The following is a 19,227-nucleotide window of genomic DNA, read 5'->3' on the forward strand; positions in this document are numbered from 1 at the left end:
GAAGGGTCTCCTGGCTGGCTCAAGTCAATAGAGCATGTAACTCTTGATCTTGGGTTCATGAGCCGGAGCCCCACGTTGGGGACAGAGTTTATTTTAAACAAATAATAAAATTTTAAAACACGGGTATACAATAGGCTTTTTTTTTCTTCTTGAGTTTTCCATATTACGTTTGATGGTTAAAGCAGAAAATAGAATACTATGGTTCTAAACGTAGGTGGAGTAAATTTAAACACAATTACAGAAACAGGGGAAGGGAAGGGATTGAAAGGGAAGGGAAGGGATTTAAAGTTTCTACACTTGCAAGTGATTAAACGTCAACACCAGCAGACTGGTGAGGAGTGGCATTCGCACAGTGTAACACCCATACAGCGACTACTAAAACAGCCATACAAAAAGGTTTAAAAGAGGATTTCTAGAGTCAAAAAGAACAGGGTTTGTCCATGTTCCTCTACTTTCTAGCTGTGTGACTCTAGTCAAGTACTTAACTGCTCTGTAAAATGAAGTTAATAACACTCATTTTGGACAAATCAAAGTTAATATATATTAGCTTTAATTATTATAGCAATTATTATTTGGCATATTATTTTTGATTAGGTCAGGCTATAAGCCCTGTCTTCCTAGTCCATTTGCTTTTGCTAGTTTATTTTATTTTATTATTTTTTTTTAATTTTTTTTTTTTTAACATTTTTATTTATTTTTGAGACAGGGAGAGACAGAGCATGAACAGGGGAGGGGCAGAGAGAGAAGGAGACACAGAATCCGAAACAGGCTCCAGGCTCTGAGTGGTCAGCACAGAGCCCGACGCGGGGCTCGAACTCACGGACCGCGAGATCATGACCTGAGCCAAAGTGGGAAACTTAACCAACTGAGCCACCGAGGTACCCCTGCTTTTGCTCGTTTAAATGAATATTTAAAGCAGTCTTGAACTAAAATATGTACGCACAGCTCCTCTCACAGTGACTGGTATATACCACGTGCTCAATAAATTGAAGGTATAGTTCTTTATTATTTGTAAATAAAGAAGGTTGACCTTTCCTTTAAAAAGAAAGTGACATTCCAAAATGTGAAGGGCTGAGTCTCTTCTCGGTGCCAGGCAGTACCAGACGTGGCAACCGTGCAAGGCCAGAGGGAAGCTCACGTAGCACCTCTCTTTAAATTTGACCACGCTGAGCGCTTCATTCCCTGCGCCGCCCTCACTTCTTCCCAGTCCAGTCGGATGTCTGGAACGTCATCTTCCGGCTCCGGATCCTTTCTCAAGGCCCCCGTGGGGGAGGCCACCACGATGGGTAGAGGGCCACATTCCTCCCGGAATTCCACAACATGGAGACTCTTCTTATCAGCCAGTTGTTGGTGGGTTTCCTGGGCAAGACCAAATTGAGAACGCCAGGTTAGGTCCATGAAATACACCTGTAACTTAAAGATGGGGAACTTCCCACGTACCACTTGGGGGACTTCCCATTTCAAAGTCGATTCCGGGCAATGTGTTTTGTGGCTACACCACAGTGACTTGGGGTGGATGGCATCATCTCCCCGCTCCCAACTGGACAGGAGGAAGGGCGTTGGCCTCTGGTCTCTTGCCTTCCAAACCCTCCCAATCATGTGTCACGCTGTGCCCAAAACTGAACTTGAGTCTCATCAAGCCCCTAGCTCTAGCTAATGTTTTACAGGACGTGCAGGGTGAGACCTGCACTGAGGACCACAGGTATTTAGTCAGCACCAGACTGGGAAGCTACAAGACAAACAACCCAGTTCCCTAAAAAATATAATATAATATAATATAATATAATATAATATAATATAATATAATATAAATAAAAACAAATACACACACACACACACACACACACACACACACACACGGAAAAAAAGAAGAGGGAAACCTACAGATTAGAAGTGATTTAAAAGACATGGCAAGAACTTACAATCTACAGACCTTTCCTGGAACACAAATTATGTAACAAACTTCTTTTTAATATAACAAATGGATACATTTCTATGAACACTACCTAGGTAACTCAAGATACTGTGGTACTGTTACTTTTTAGGTATAATAGTACTAACGGGTACTTTTTAATCCTTATCTTTTAGAAATACATACTGAAATATTTACAAATGACATAAAGTGATGTCTGAGGCCTGGTTCAAAATGACTGGGCAGCATGGGGGTGGTACTGAGACAAAGACTGGCCATGAGCTGTTCACTGCTGACATTGGGTAAGAGGGCCAAGGGGACTCATCATGGACAGTAGCCACAGAAGTGTGGAAAAAGGAAATACAGTTAGTTTATTGGTAGTACATTAAAATACCTGATATGCCCATCTCCTGTTTCCAGACTTTATGGCCATCTTGTACTATTCTCTCTAATCCTACAGAAGTTTGAAATTAGAAAAAAGATGAGCTGCTTCATAAAAACAAAAGAATTTAAATTGGCAGATCTTATAATCAATGGCATGTTGCTTAAATTGGTGACATTCTTTTTCTTTTTGAATAGCACATTAAATAATGCAACATTTTACAGCTGACAGCATCTTAGAAGAGATGATACCTGGTAATCATATCAGAAAATCCAAAGTACTAACTTAAAACAAAAATATTATATAAAAGAACAAGTCTACTTGATCATAAATATGACCTATCTAAAACCAATACTGTAGCTACATCAAAAAATTAAACGTCTAACAGTTTGAATTTGAAAGTGCTTTTTATTTTTTATTTTTTTTTAATGTTTATTCATTTTTGAGAGAGAGAGAGAGAGAGAGAGAGAGAGAGAGACAGAACTCGAGCAGGAGAGGGGCAGAGAGAGAAGCAGACAGAGGATCTGAAGCAGGCTCCAGGCTCTGAGCTGTCAGCACAGAGCTGGAGGTGGGGCTCAAACACACAAAACGCAAGATCATGACCTGAGCTGAAGTCAGATACTTAACCGACTGAGCCACCCAGACCCTCCTAGAAGTGTTTTTGAAGCATATTTTAGACAGTAACAACACACACACACACACACACAGACACACACACACACACCTGTTCAAAAAGGATCTCTTCACCTAAAATTTTCCTTTTTTTTTCATTTTATTTATTTCAAAGAGAGAGTGAGAGTGGGGAAAGAGGGGCAGAAGGAAGGAGGGAGAGGGAGAAGGAAAGGGGGAGGGGAAGGAGAGAGGGGAGGGAGGAAGGGAGGAAGGGAGGGAGGGAGGGAGGGAGGGAGAGAGAGAGAGAGAGAGAGAGAGAGAGAGAGAGAGGAGAGAGAATCCCAAGCAGGCTCCATGCTCAGTGCAGAGCACAGGGCTTGATCCCACACCCTGGGATCATGACCTAAGCTGAAGTCAAGAGTTGGATGCTCAACTGACTGAACCACCCAGGCACCTCTAAAGCTTTTTCTTCTAATTAACTTTCCTATTTTAAGCAGAGCATGTATAATTAGTCCAGGGACCACTTTATTTAAACCTAGCCATCAGACTTTCTTTTTTTGTTTTAATGTTCATTTATTTTTGAGAGAGAGACATAGAGCGAACAGGGGAGGGGCAGAGAGAGAGGAAGACAAGAGAATCCAAAGCAGGTTCCAGGCTCTGAGCTGTCAGCACAGAGCCCGACATGGGGCTCAAATTCACGAGCCATGAGATCATGAATTGAGCCGACGTCAGACGCTTAACCGACTGAGCCACCTAGGCACCCCTGGCCATCACACTTTTAAATGTCAGGAAGCCTGTCAAAGTCCTTAATAGCTCAGCAAGTGGAGTCTCTTGAACCTGGCTGTCTTTTCTGCTCATCCAGCTCCGCTAAGGTCTACCCTTAGCTAAGGACCCTTCCCCTCCGCTAAGGTCCATCCCTTCAAGAACACGCAATCCCTTGGAGCAGGTAAGAGGGCAACCTAGGAGGAGGGACCTCTTCACTGGGGAGTAGAGTGATTGCAAGCCTAGCCCAGGCTGAGTGGGCAGGCTGGGTAGCGGCCCAGGGCTTTCAGCTCTGCAGAGAAAGAACTTGGCATATTAACATTCATGGTTCCTACTAACGCAGGTGTCTGTCTAAACGACCTATGCAGGTAACTTGAAAACCGCCTGTGCTTCTACTGAAGACAGCACTCTAGAGTGGAGAGGTACCCTAGAGGCTTCACTCTAGTCCCAACTGAAAGAACTAAATTAGGAAACAGCCTTCCTCTTTTTACTTTACATGTCTATATTGTTAGAGCTATAGAACAAGCATAAATTCTTTTCGTAAAAAAAACACATTATAATTATTGGCTTTGAAAAATACTAAATTTTGAAACTTCAAAATACCCCTGAAGTATTTTTTAAGGGTAATATTCATGAACTAATTCTCCAGTTGGATTAACTTTAAACTGATGCAGCCATAGGCAACAAAGAATGCTCAAGTCCCCTGGTGGCCCCAGGCCATCATGGCCTAAATGCACACAATTGAAATACAAACTAGAACTTCTGTTTCAGAGCCTAGGGAAAGGTTACCTGGTGGGAGAGCCCACGGAAGAGGCCTCGTGTGAGGTTGAGCATGTTGACGGACCCAGAGACCTTGGCATACATGTCTTTAATGCCAATGAGCCGGCAGATGGTGATGATGGCCCGATGGCAGCGGAGGCCGTAGCCTAGAAAAGGAAAAACGCAGTCACCCTGCTGGCCTTCACACAGCTTTGGGCTCTGGGCTTAGGAGGCCCTGGTTCATATTATGGCTTCATCGCTTCCCTGGACAGCTTCCTTAATTTCCATAACGACACTGATTTAAATGAGATGTTATAAAGATTAAAAAAACAATATATATAAATTTCTTAAACATGTGGGCAAAAAAACAGGAATATTATAAAGATGAACAGAAATGTGTGAAAGTTCTAGGCCCCCCACGCCCATGTTGGCTAAGGACAGAAGGACATGTCTATTCTCTCCCTCCTCAATTGCTCATTTGCACTGAGCAGAGATACCTATTTCCTCTTCCAGGAAAAACTCCTCTCTTGGCTTTGGTAATGCACCCTTTCCCCCGCTCCCCACAAAACATAGCATCTTAATTGCTGCTTTCAGGCACTTAGTGGAATTTGTTTATCTGATGCTTCCCCTCACTAGAATGTGGGCTCTGTGAAGGCTAGGATATTGTTTGTTTCTACTGTATCCCCAGACCCTAAACCAATAGCCAGCAAATGCAGGCAGCAGTGAGAGAAAGACACCCCAAATTTAGACTCATTTTGATTAGCCAGACATGAAACTTAGCACATGCCTCCCTGCTTTAAGGCAGAGGATCTACTCTAGATATTACATGTTACTGTCTTTCTAATTTCCAATTTTTTTAATGTTTATTTTTGAGAGAGAGAGAGACAGACAGAGCATGAGCAGGAGGGGGGTAGATAGAGAAGGACACAGAATCTGAAGCAGGCTCCAGGCTGTCAGCACAGAGCCCTTTGCGGGGCTTGAACTCATGAACCACGAGATCATGACCTGAGCTGAAGTCGAATGCTCAACCGACTGAGCCATCCAGGTGCCCCTCTAATTCCCAATTTTCAATGGTAATTCAATATATGTGTGTAAAAACTACATTCGGATACAAGCAACTAACGTTCCATCCCTTCTACTTGAAAGAGCCAATTAAAGTGGACCCCATAGCTATGGCAGATCACATAAGAACCGGGACCTCAGAGGGTAGCTAAGACATGCAACAACGGGGTGGTCTGTTCTTCCGTGTGCGGAGTTATACACATAGAACATGCGTCCACGTGTGAACAAATGTATGCATGCGTAGATGTGTATAGATGCACACACACCTGCAGACTGGTGCCCATGCAAGGCAGATCCTTGGAAGGGCCTAGAAGGCAGACTCTAACCTGCTACCGCTCACTGAATGATCCTAGGCCAGAACCTCCCTTGCCCTCCACACCTACGTGGCAGAGCTGATGGCGAGCTCCCAAGGGAAGGTGTGAATACCGCACAGCACCTGGACCATACACGGCCCTCCCCAAATGGTAGCCAGTTGTGTACATATACAAATACCCATATAATAGTGGTCATAGTCCCATGGGAATTATTTGGATGTACTTTGTGAAGTCTTTCAGGTACACACTGTGTCAAAAACTCCTTGTTTAATGAAAGTGTGTGTGCGTGTGTGTGTGTGTGTGTGTGTGTGTTAAGACAGGAAATGCTTACCAGCAGAAGACAGGAAATAATAAAGATTGGAGCAGAAATTAATGCTATCGAAACCAAAAAAAAACAGCAGAAATCAATGAAACCAGAAGCTGGTCCTTTGGAAGAATTAACAAAATTGATAAACCACTAGACAGTTGGATCAAAAAGGAAAGGACCCAAATAAATAAAATCAAGAATGAAAGAGGAGAGATCACAACCAACACAGCAGAAATAAAAACAATAATAAGAGAATATTATGAGCAATTATATACTAATAAAATGGGCAATCTGGAAGAAATGGACAAACTCCTAGAAACATATACACTACCAAAGCTGAAACAGGAAGAAATAGAAAATTTGAACAGACCCATAACCAGTAAAAAAATCTAATTAGCAATCAAAAATCTCCCAAATACAAGAGTCCAGGGCCAGATGGCTTTCCAGGGGAATTCTACCATTTAAGGAAGAGTTAACACCTATTCTCTTGAAGCTGTTCAAAAAAATAAAAATGGAAGGGAAACTTCCAGACTCTTTCTACGAGGCCAGCATTACCTTGATTCCAAAACCAGACAGAAACCCCGCTAAAAAGGAGAACTACAGACCAATTTCCCTGATGAACACGGATGCAAGATAGGAAATGTTTAGCAGTGCTGTGTGAGGAATCAGACACCATCCTGCAGCCAAGGAAGAAGTGTCCCATGACTAAATAAGTTTGGAAACGCTACATTCTCTATCCCCCTCTGGGGGATTCACATTGCACAGTAGTGCATTAAAGACTAACAATCAGGGGCGCCTGGGTGGCTCAGTCGGTTAAGTGGCCGACTTCGGCTCGGCTCACGATCTCGTGGTCCATGAGTTCGAGCCCCGCGTCAGGCTCTGTGCTGACAGCTCAGAGCCTGGAGCCTGTTTCAGATTCTGTGTCTCCCTCTCTCTCTGACCCTCCCCCGTTCATGCTCTGTCTCTCTCTGTCTCAAAAATAAATAAATGTTAAAAAAAAAAAAATTTAAAAAAAAAGACTGTGACAATCACAAAGATGTACAAACATTTTTTTTTTTTTACTTTCCTTTATCGTTTTCCCACATGACACTCTTTCTGGAGTTCACACTTATTAGTATCTGCTCATAGAAACAGTGATGCACAGGAACATAGTTTAGGAAATGCTGTCTATAATGTATATTTATGTTTTATAAATTTGTATTTATATTTAATGTTTATATTAATTATAATATATAATATATTTATAAAATATTTTATAAATTTGTAAAATAATTTATAAAAATTTATAATTTATAAAAAATATATAATTTATAAAAATTTACAAAATAATTATAATTAATTATAAATATAATTAAATTATATTTAATTTGTATTTAAAAATTATGTCTATAAATATACATAAATGTATATTTATGCTGTCTAAATGTATATTTAACCTCAATGCACAGGGAATGTGTTTAACTAGACAGAAACCTGAAAGATACAGCTTGAGGGGACAGGGAAGATAAAAAAGGTAACTTCGGCAATTAATGAAAACTGTAGCTATCTTTCAAAAATCATTTGGATACAAATGTATCTAAACCAACGCTGTTCAACAGAAATAGGACATAAGCCATATATGCAAGCCATACATGGAATTTCAAATTTTCTCACTGATACATTTCAAAAAAAAAGGTAAAATTATTTTTAGTAATATATTGTATTAACCTAATATATCCAAAACACTATCATTTCAACATGTAATCAATACAATAATTTTGAGATATTTTACATTCTTTTTTTTTTCATACTAAGCCTTTGTACTTCACAGATCTCAGTAACCACATTTCAAGTGCTCGATAGCCATTCAGGGTAGTAGCTATCATAGGAATAGTGCAAGTATAAGCTTGACGTCTAAGTGTTCAATTTAATACTTTTTCTAATAAATAAAGGTTTTTATTAGGCATATGAATGACTGTGATTTTAAAGCAGAAGGTAAGTTCACTTAAAAATAGGCAGGTTCTCTTGGTGCACAATTAGTACTGAATTTGATGTTTTTTCCTCCAGATTGGTTTCCATGTCCTAGCTTTGACATGAAAAATTTAGGTGTCTTATTCTTTTTCTGATCCAAACTTTTTTTTTTAATTTTTTTCTTTTTTAATGTTTATTTACTTCTGAGACAGAGAGAGACAGAGCATGAGTGGGGAAGGGGCAGAGAGAGAGGGAGACACAGAATCCGATGCAGGCTCCAGGCTCTGAGCTGTCAGCACAGAGCCCGACGTGGGGCTCGAACTCACAAACCGTGAGATCACGACCTGAGCTGAAGTCGGTCACTCAACCGACCGAGCCACCCAGACGCCCCTGATCCAAACTTTTAAAGATATGCCTAGAGGGGCACGCACCTGGGTGGTTCAGTCGGTTAAGCATCTGACTCTTGATCTCAACTCAGGTCATGATCTCACAGTCTCTGAGTTCGAGCCCCGAATTAAGGTCTGGGCTGATGGCGCAAAGCCTGCTTGGGATTCTGTCTCTCCCTCTCTCTGCCCCTCTCCTACTTGTTCTCTCTCTCTCTCAAAATAAATAAATAAATAAACTGTAAAAATAATAAATAAATAAATAAAGATAGAGGTGCCTGGGTGGCTCAGTCAGGTAAGTGTCCGACTTTGGCTCAGGTCACGATCTCATGGTTCGTGAGTTCAAGCCCCGCATCAGGCTCTGTGCTCACAGCTCAGAGCCTGAAGCCTGCTTCGGATTCTGTCTCCCTCTCTTTCTCTGCCCCTCCCCTACTCATGCTCTCTCTCTCCCTCAAAAATAAATAAATGTTAAAAAAAATTTTTTTTTTTTAAATTTTTTTTTTTTTCAACGTTTACTTATTTTGGGGACAGAGAGAGACAGAGCATGAATGGGGGAGGGGCAGAGAGAGAGGGAGACACAGAATCGGAAGCAGGCTCCAGGCTCCGAGCCATCAGCCCAGAGCCTGACGCGGGGCTCGAACTCACGGACCGCGAGATCGTGACCTGGCTGAAGTCGGACGCTTAACCGACTGCGCCACCCAGGCGCCCCTAAAAAAAATTTTTTAATAAAAGAAAACAAAATAAACATATACCAAGAGTATCATTTTTACTGTAGAACCAACCATAGCTAAACAAAATCAAAGTGCTCAAGAATTCTATACCCAAAGTCCACTGGGCATGACTGCCACAGCTCTGTGACCCTGAACTCTGCCTCCTTGCTTGCAACAGGAAGAAAGTCTACCTCTGCTTCCAGAGCTTAGCATACCACCCAGCTCACAGATGATGTTCAATCAATATTTGACGATGTGAATAAATGACTGGAACTGAAGAAGCTGTAAGTAGGCCATCTAACAGCATCGATGAATTCTCAAGGAGAAATGAATGCTCGCACTTATCCAAACCCAATGATTCATTCCGTTACTATTTCCTATTCAGAGTATGCTCTTCCCACCTAGAATTACCCCTGGTACACGCCTGTGTTCACAGGAGCCTGAGTGCGCTGACTACATTTTATTTCCCTGGGAGCCTCGGCCTTCTTAAATCAAACTCAGGCCTTTCCATTTTGGTATTTTCAAAATGAGTTCAATACAACTGATCAAAAATACAGGACAGGATGGAATTGTGATAATTACTCTGCTTTATCTTTAACAAATTATAAGAGTGTTTTCGGTTACCTCTGGGTTTTTTCTTCATCTTGATATGCGTCCTTTTAAATGTTAAAGAAATATCGTGGAATACTGGAGGATAAAAACATAAGCATAAGGATTAGATGTGTAGCTTTAATGCCCTTGCAAATGCCACCACAGAACTAATGCTACCAAAGCAGCCAGCACACATTGGCCAAGGATGAGTGACAAGATTCTGATTTCACTCATCACTAGGGAAGAAAATTTGTTTATGCATTTTATATAATTATTTGTTCCAGAACATGGTAACAAGCAGAGAAACGCGAAGGTGGCCTTAGAGATATATTGTCACATATAATGAAACAAGTGTAATCCTACAAATGATTAACACTCACTTGTATGGTCTTCGTACCGTTCTACATAGTGTAAATATTGTACTGCTCTGTTCTTTGCCTGAAAGAAAGAAGGAAAACACTATTCTCAAATCCACTATTGGAATTTACATTTTCTTGGAGATGTTAAAAAACAGCTTGCAGAAAATATTTTATTACCGAAAATTTCCAACTTAAACATTTCATTATATACTTATAAAAAGACTTAATTTAAAAAACTTATGGGGCGCCTGGGTAGCTCAGTCGGTTAAGCGGCCGACTTCGGCCCAGGTCGTGATCTCACGGTCCGTGGGTTCGAGCCCCGCGTCGGGCTCTGTGCTGACAGCTCAGGGCCTGGAGCCTGTTTCGGATTCTGTGTCTCCCTCTCTCTGACCCTCCCCCGTTCATGCTCTGTCTCTCTCTGTCTCAAAAATAAATAAACGTTAAAAAAATTAAAAAACAAAACAAAACAAAACAAACTTATAACCACAGTATCACTATCATATCTAAAAAACATTAACAATAATTCCTTAGCATCTTCGAACATTCTGTCAGAGTTCAAGCCTTCCCAGCTGTCTCATACTTTTGGGAAGCAATCACAAGTCTGCTAAAAATGACGCAAAAGAAAACAGGTACTGCTTAGGCTATGTATGAGTTCAGTAACTGTTGACAGTAAGCCTCCGGGGAGGGTTCTTATTTTTATTATTTTGTGTGTGTGTGGTTCTAATGGTACCTAGCACGCCGAACTTTTAGTATCAACAAAAGAAAAATGTACGTACTTTTCTGAAAGCATCTGCTCGTTCAGTGGCTTTCCCAATGGCAAAACCTTAAAAAGGAAAAATGACAAATAAAAAAAGGGGCATAAATTTGGCACATACTGTCTTTCACTACATTTTAAGTTTCAGTTCCTACAATATTTCGTAGCATTTCATTTGTCTTCTGCCCACAGAAAACCTGCTATCCAAAACAAACCATAAAACATGAGGCTACTGAGATGTGCCTATCTGTTTTGGGGCATTTTGGAAAGATTACATTTGAAAGTATCTATGAAATCCAAGGTTAGGTGTATAACATTACCTTTTGTAAGTCTCTAGATAAAACGAAATATACTTAAACAAAAACTAATCATGCTCTAAACTAATAAGATAAATGGTTTTGAACATTTTAAAAAATAGATTAAAATAACCAGAAAGGTTGGGGAAAAATATACACTGCTATAGAGAAAAACCATGACTTCCCTGGAACTTACAAATGCAATTCGAATTTCAATTAACCAGGAAATAAAATCAACAATCCTTAAGTTTGTGAATGCTTAACCCTATAAAATGAAATTTATCACAAATTAATGGAAATGCTGCCATTATTTGCTATCACATTAATTCTTTATTTTGAAGAATGTATTTTTAAATTATATATAAGAAAGTAATATAAAGCAGGGCGCCTGGGTTTCTCAGTCAGTTGAGCGTCTGACTCTTGATTTCAGCTCAGATCATGATCTCCCAGTTTGTGAGTCCAAGCCTCGTGTGGGGCTCGACGCTGACAGCACAGAGCCTGCTTGGGGATTCTCTCCCTCTCTCTCTCTGTTCCTTTCCGTCTTACGCACTCTCTCTCTCTCAAAATAAATAAACTTAAAGACAAAAAGTGTCAGTAGGCAGTTTTCCAATTTTCTCTCCTGTACACGTTCGTGTATACATTTCAAAACCAGATGTTCACTGGGGAAATTTTACAGAGAAGTATAAAGAAGAAAGTTTAAATGACTGGCAAACCTACAGATTAAACATTATTAACCATTTCAGTGTATATCCTTCTAGTCTTTGCATATAAACATACTTTATATTAAAAAAAACAAAACAGGGGCGCCTGGGTGGCGCAGTTGGTTAAGCGTCCGACTTCAGCCAGGTCACGATCTCGCGGTCCGTGAGTTCGAGCCCCGCGTCAGGCTCTGAGCTGATGGCTCAGAGCCTGGAGCCTGTTTCCGATTCTGTGTCTCCCTCTCTCTCTGCCCCTCCCCCGTTCATGCTCTATCTCTCTCTGTCCCAAAAACAAATAAACGTTGAAAAAAAAAACAAAACAAAACAAAACAAAAAATTGGGATTGTATTATACAGTCTTATATGAAGTTTTTTTGTTTATTTTTAATTAGCATTATTTCATAAATAATTTTCTAATATATTCTTTAATGGCTACAGCATATTACAATGTGTGGCTATACTTTTTTTTTTTTTTTTTTAGAGAAAGAGTGCTCACATGCACACAGGAGAGGGGTGGCAGAGGGAGAGGGAGAAGAAGGGAGGGAGGGAGAGGGAAAGGGGGAGAGAGAGAGAGAGAAAGACAAAGAGAGAAAGACAGAGAGGGGGGGAGAGAGAGAGAGAGAGAGAGAGAGAGAGAGAGAGAGAGAGAATTTTAAGCAGGTTCTATGCCCAGCACAGGGCCTATGGGGCTCAATCTCAGGACTGTGAGGTCATGACCTGAACTGAAATCAAGAGTCAGACACTTAAACTGAGTTACCCAGGCGCCCTGGATATACTCCTTCGTAACTACGCCCCTACTATTGAACATTTAGTGGCTTTCCCTCCCTAATTTTTCATTATACATAAGACAACAGTATCTTAAGCCTTTTAAAATATCCATTGTTCTCATAGAAAAAGGCAGATAGAGGAACTTCTGTTCCTTTTCCCTCCAAGGAATTTTATGTGTTTACCACAAGGTATATGAGCCCAAACCACTTAAAAGGCTTAATCTGTACAAAGGGGCTGGGCACCGGCAAGAACCCGCAGACTCCAGGGCTGAGCCCAGGCCACACCTGTCCTCTGCCCCCACCTCCAGCACCATGCACATCACACCCCGGTCACCTGCGGCTCCTCTGCCATTCCCCACAGCGACCAGGACACGGACTGATCTCTTTCTTCCCTCTTTTGCTGTCATGTTGAAAACATTTCTTACCTAAAAGACAAAATGTTTCATACATATTACACCTTAAGGAAATTCTGAAGTAGGGAACTGGACTGAGCCCCTTACACACACACAGCGCCACCTGAGTAGCTACAACATCCTCGAAGTCATGAGTAGCAACAGCAAACTCTCCAAAGGAAACCTCTCTCTGCAGTTTCTCTAGTGGTAAAATCGAACTTTCCCTTCCTATTTCCTAAGGTTGTTAGAAGGCTGAACGGAGATAACTTTTGAACGGATTAGAAACCATACAAATGGGGGCACCTGGGTGGCTCAGTTGGTTGGGCAGCCGACTACAGCTCAGGTCATGATCTCGCGGTCTGTGAGTTCGGGCCCCACGTCGGGCTCTGTCCTGAGAGCTCAGAGCCTGGAGCCTGCTTCAGATTCTGTGTCTCCTTCTCCCTCTGCCCCTTCCCTGCTTGCTCTCTGTCTCTCTCTCTCTCTCTCAAAAATAATAAACAATAAAAAAATTTTAAAAAAAGAGAGAAACCATACAACTCAATATACACTATTTTAGTGAATTTCACAAAGGAAGAAAGTTGCTGACCAAACTTTGAAAGAATTTGTAACGGACTTATTATAAGACATATTCCTGGTGATCAGAGATGTTAAAACAAAGAAGATGTGTATCTTAGATATGAAAATGCAGTCTACAGGAAGAATGAGCACAGGACTGAATCTCTACGCTAAGGTTTAGGCTCACAGGCTCACCGGATAGTACAAAATCTAGAAATACCTGCTTACTAGAAACTACAGGAAAATCTGTGTTTTGTTTGTTTGTTTTGTTTGGGCATATTTAAAAGGCCAGGATCTATGAAACTGTTACCTTAAACTGCTTACATGGCAGGTCCCTTCCCAAAAGTAAGGTTAAAGGAAAAGGTCGAGTCCATACCCGTGGACAATCTTACAGGTAGTCATCCACATATAAGAATTCTTCAAAGGGATTAACTTCCAAAAGATATAAACTGGGCCCCAAAGACATAAAATGCTTGTAAACATAAAGCAGTGATATTGATGAAATAATATACATATTCAATCACAAAATCAATAAATGGTTATTCCAAATGATAGTTAACACCGGCCAAGTATGCAGCACTCGCTCAAAGGGAAGTGGACTATTTTGGTGATTTTCAATCACCCTGGAAAGAGTGACTGAAATTTCCCTGACACAGGCTTTTCAACGGCCTGCAAACAGCCCAAAAGATTATTTCCCCGTCAAGAGCTGGGCATTCACAGCAACTCAAAGCTTTCTTACCCTGCCCCATGAACTGAGTGCCAGGACAGATTGCTAATGTTGGCTTTAGAAGGGAGGGTTTCAATAGTAATCTCCAAATTCTGTTCTTGACCGTACCCCTGAAGTTGCCTTGTCATGAGACCGCAACTGGTAGCCCCCAAAAGAGGGCAGCAGTCAGGACAGCCAGGATCAAGTAACTGAAATTAAAGTTTCGTTATTCCCTTATCCGAACCAGCTCCGTGTCTCAAAAAAAAATCACGCACCAAAGGCTGTTCCTCATGCTTCCACTCGCACTATTCCCGCTCTACCCACACCAACTTCTCTAAAGGCTCAACTGGGTATGTGATGCAGCACGCCTACCTCCAGTATTCTGGTATCAAAATCATCATATGTTTCTGTGGAGAGAAAAGAAGAAGGCATGTAGATAAACGGATCTCTACAATTAGTGCACGAAAGCATTTCTCAAACCAGGCACCATCACTGATTTTTAAGTGAGAAGGAATCTCAGATCTTTTGGTGTCACTCCCCAGGCCACACCCTAGTCCTCCATGATCACCAGACTGCTCCACCACTAAATTCCTAAAACTCGGCCATCTCCCTGACTGCATCCTCCTACCCCGGCAGCTCTCTCACTCAGCAACTCACAAGGTGGTGGTTCTTGGAGCTCCCCAGCACCACCAGACTCCTGACCCCTTCTTTATTTTCCCTCGGACCCCCTACGGTCTTCACAGCCTCTGCCACTCAGCCAAGACACCATAAGCCATCACTTCCACCAGACGTTGCAAATAGCCTCAACTTCCTCCCCCTGTTCTCTCCCCACCATACCACCTAGGCCAGAATCAAGGCAACTCCCTGGCCACACCTGACCGCTGCTAGAGAGAAGTCAAAGCAGAGTACACACGTGAGCCACGAAAAAGTCATGGTCTCCAACTCAGTCAAGTCCTCCCTGCTGCCTGTTGGCCTTTTATGTCTCTTTCCACTCACCACAGCAGCCATTTCAAACACTCTGGGTTCTCTGATTTTTATTAACTTTTTCCTATAGAAAATTTCACTCACATAAAAAATAAGATAGAACAGCAAAATGAAGTCTTACACACCCATTAGCCAGCTTCGACAATTATCAACTCCTAGCCAATCTTCTTTCCTCTAAGTTCTCTGTCCAATTCCTACTTCGTTGGGTAATTTTTTTTAATTAATTTATTTATTGTTTAATTTACATCCAAGGTAGTTAGTATATAGTGCAACAATGATTTCAGCAGCAGACTCCTTAAAGCCCCTTACCCATTTAGCCCATCCCCCCTCCCATAACCTCTCCAGCAACCCTCTGTTTGTTCTCTATATTTAAAAGTCCCTTGGGCACCTGGGTGGCTCAGTCGGTTACGCGTCTGACTTTGGCTCAGGTCATGATCTCATGGTTCTTGAGTTCGAGCCCCGAGTCGGGCTCTGTGCTGACCGCTCAGAGCCTGGAGCCTGCTTTGGATTCTGTGTCTCCCTCTCTCTCTGCCTCTCCCCTGCTCACGCTCTGTCTCTCTCTCTCACAAATAAACATTAAAAAAAAATTTTTTTAAGTCTCTTATGTTTTGTCCCATTCCCTATCTTCATTATTATTTTTGCTTCCCTTCCCTATGTTCATCTGTTTAGTATCTTAAATTCCTCATTTGAGTGAAGTCATATGATATTTGTCTTTCTCTAATTTCACTTAGCACAATACCCTTCAGTTCCATCCACATAGTTGCAAATGGTAAGATTTCATTCTTTTTGATTGCCAAGTAATACCCCATTGTATATACATACCACATCTTTATCCATTCATCCATCGATGGACATTTGGGCTCTTTCCATACTTTGGTTATTGTCAACAGCGCTGCTATAAACATTGGGGTGCATGTGCCCCTTCGAAACAGCACACCTGTATCCCTTGGGTAAATAGCTAGCAGTGCAATTGCTAGGTTGTAGGGTAGTTCTATTTTTAGTTTTTTGAGGAACCTCCATACTGTTTTCCAGAGTGGCTGCACCAGCTTGCATTGCCACCAACAATGCAAAAATGATGCTCTCTCTCCGCATCCTCGCCAACATCTGTTGTTGCCTGAGTTGTTAATGTTAGCCATCCTGACAGGTGTGAGGCGGTATCTCATTGTGGTCTTGATTTGTATTTTCCTGATGATGAGTGACGTTCAGCATCTTTTCATGTGTGTTAGCCATCTGGATGTCTTCTTTGGAAGAGTATCTACTCACGTCTTTTGCCCATTTCTTCACTGGATTATTCATTTTTTGGGTGTTGAGTTTGATAAGTTCTTTACAGATTTTGGATACTAACCCTTTATCTGACATGTCATTTGCAAATATCTTCTCCCATTCTGTCGGTTGCCTTTTAGTTTTGCTGCCATTGGGTAATTCTGAAGCCAGTCCTAGATACCTGTCTCTTCATCAAAATATTCTGGTGCCCATGTTCATCAATGCTCATCCTACTTTCAGCAGATGACCCCATCTCCTCCTCACAGACTAACCGAAGCCACCAGACAGCTACCACTCACCCACCACACCCCCAGCAGGCTCACATTTCCACTACCAACAACACAGGCTCCACCTGATCCCACAGTCACGAGTTAATCCATTTATCCACCCTGGGTCTGGGTCCTCATTAGGGTTTTAGTTTACGGGTTTTTTTCTCTCCCTCCCATACCTTCATCCACTCAACTGAAGCATTTTGCTCCGTTCTAAGCATGTTTACCTGAATCTCTCCGTCTCAACTTCTCTCCTCTTTAAGCCAAATTTAACAAAGCAGCCAAACTTGCCTATTTCTTCATCTCCTACTCATTGACAATATTGAATTTTTCACATGAGTTTTACTTCTTTACATATTCGGGATGGGGTGGTGCGGGGAGGACTTCATTTTCTAATTTGGCCTGATAAGTATTAGCAATTTTTATTTCATGTATGCTTTTATGACACTGAATGACAACTATCTGGCTTATCTTCTGTTATCAAAACAGAACTCCCAAGCCACGCTGCTCCATAGGTACCCCATGAGCACCTGTGTTTGAGGAACTGCACCCGACAAGTAGCTCTATATAGATCTAAAATAGACCACCACATTCAACGCTCTGAGAAGCCACACAGTAAGGATTCCAGAAGCCAATGCTTTGCATCCTGTGTGTGGACTACTTTTGCGTATGGGCCTCTAGTGTTCCATAAAATACAACTGAGTAATTAACACGAAGTTATTTCAATAATGCTCAAATCCCTTTTTTTGGAAAAAGGCAATCTAAACAGACAAGTAAAATCCACTTAAGGAATTCTAGAACTACAAGTACTCTCTCCATCACAAAGGTAAGCAATACCAGGACTCAGCTACCTCCATTGGGACCAGGGTCCGGGGGGCCAAGACTGACGCCTCCCCACGTGTTTCCACTCCATCCTCGCTCCCGTTTAACCTTCATCTTCCTCTTCCGGTCCCACTCTTCCCTCTGCTGGACCATCTCCGCCTCTATCTTCTCCTGGTCTTCCTTGCTTCTTTGGGCAATGGTCTGTACAGCTCCGTCTCTCATGAGAGGGACATTGAGACCAGGCCATAGGAAGCCATGACGCCCTGGAGGTTTGAAGACATACATTAATAAGAATTTTTAAAAATCATTCGTTTCTTACGTGCTAAAATGGTAGGCAAGGGGTGTACAGATAATGATGCTGCCGGAGGGAGCTTAAACTAACAATCACTTGGCAGGCCACTTGGCACCATCTATTAAAATTTTAAGTGTACCTACTGTAATAACTAGTAATCCCACTCAATGCTACCTACAGGAACATTCCCACACAGTTACGAGGCGTAAGTGTGCTTGGACAAGGAGGTCCACTGAAGTGTTACTTGTAAAGGCAAAGAGTGGAAGCGATCTAAATGTACAGCAATAGTGGACTGGTTAAATGACTACGGCATCTTCAACCCGTGAAATATTCTACACTAAATTCAAAGAATGAGGTTGCTATAGAGATACTGATGTGGAACAATTTCTAAGGCCTAATATTAGTGGAAAAAGTAAATTATAGGACAGAATGTACCATACGATAGAATTTACTTTTTTAAAAAGAAAATATGTATTTCTTTTAGGGTATTTATGTATATAAAAACATTATAAAGGGTCAGAAGAAGGGGCGCCTGGGTGGCTCAGTCAGTTAAGCGTCCAACTTCAGCTCAGGTCACAATCTCATGGTTCGTGGGTTTGAGCTCCCTGTCGGGCTCTGTGCTGACAGCTCAGAGCCTGGAGCCTGCTTCAGATTCTGTGTCTCCCTCTCTCTCTCCCCCTCCCCTGGTCGTACTCTGTCTCTCAAAACTAAACAAATGTTAAAAAAAAAAAATTGTTTTTTAATAAAAAATAAAAAAGGTCAGAAGGAAACACATCAAAATGAGATCAGTGCCTTCCTTGGGGGGCAGCAACTGGGATTGGTGGGGAGATAGAAAGGGCATCAAGGGGGCTTTAGATTTCTCTACAATCTTTGAATTTTTTTACTGAGAAAGTATACACATGATTGCTGTACTTTTTAAAAAGTTAAAAAATAAAATAAGATATAAGGTGAGTCATCAGAGAAAAAGATTCAAGTAGACACGTAAGTGCAGTGAAAGGTGTTTTCTTTATGCCTGAAGGCTATCATTACCAAGGATAATTGGTCAATAACCATAGCACAAAATGTTGATCCAAGTACACTATACAATTTTTACTCTTTAAAAAACACAAGTATAAACAGTTATGCTTCCAGGGGTTGGCAGACTAAGGCTCAGGGGCCAAATCCTGCCCACCACTTGTTTTTATAAAGTTTTACGGGAACACAGCTCTCCTGGTTAGATCATATATTGTCTAGGACTGTTTCTGTGCCCCCTTAGCAGAGTTGAAGAGTTGTAAGTAACAGAGTCCATGTGGCTCAGAAAGCTAAAAATATTGACCATCTGGCCCTC

The 19,227-nt window shown here is 41.6% G+C and overlaps 1 protein-coding gene across 2 annotated transcripts in view; it reads right to left on the reverse strand.

The window, feature by feature from the left end:
- Nucleotides 1-986: 986 nt before the first annotated feature.
- The window catches only part of MRPS5 (mitochondrial ribosomal protein S5), a 29,922-nt gene continuing 11,681 nt past the window's right edge, over nt 987-19,227 (reverse strand). Inside the window, exons 5-12 of one of the 2 annotated variants that reach the window (XM_003984272.6) lie at nt 17,638-17,871; nt 14,643-14,677; nt 12,952-13,042; nt 10,880-10,926; nt 10,125-10,182; nt 9,778-9,840; nt 4,458-4,594; nt 987-1,359 (exon numbers count right to left, since the gene is read on the reverse strand). In XM_003984272.6, coding sequence (XP_003984321.2) covers nt 1,135-1,359; nt 4,458-4,594; nt 9,778-9,840; nt 10,125-10,182; nt 10,880-10,926; nt 12,952-13,042; nt 14,643-14,677; nt 17,638-17,871 — 890 coding nt within the window. In that variant the 3' untranslated portion in view covers nt 987-1,134. Of the gene's footprint in view, nt 1,360-4,457; nt 4,595-9,777; nt 9,841-10,124; nt 10,183-10,879; nt 10,927-12,951; nt 13,043-14,642; nt 14,678-17,637; nt 17,872-19,227 lie in introns of those variants that run through there. The other variant, XM_019827610.3, reaches the window with a different exon arrangement.

The sequence above is a fragment of the Felis catus genome, chromosome A3 (assembly GCF_018350175.1).
Source record: "Felis catus isolate Fca126 chromosome A3, F.catus_Fca126_mat1.0, whole genome shotgun sequence".
NCBI classification, from domain to species: Eukaryota; Metazoa; Chordata; class Mammalia; order Carnivora; family Felidae; genus Felis; species Felis catus.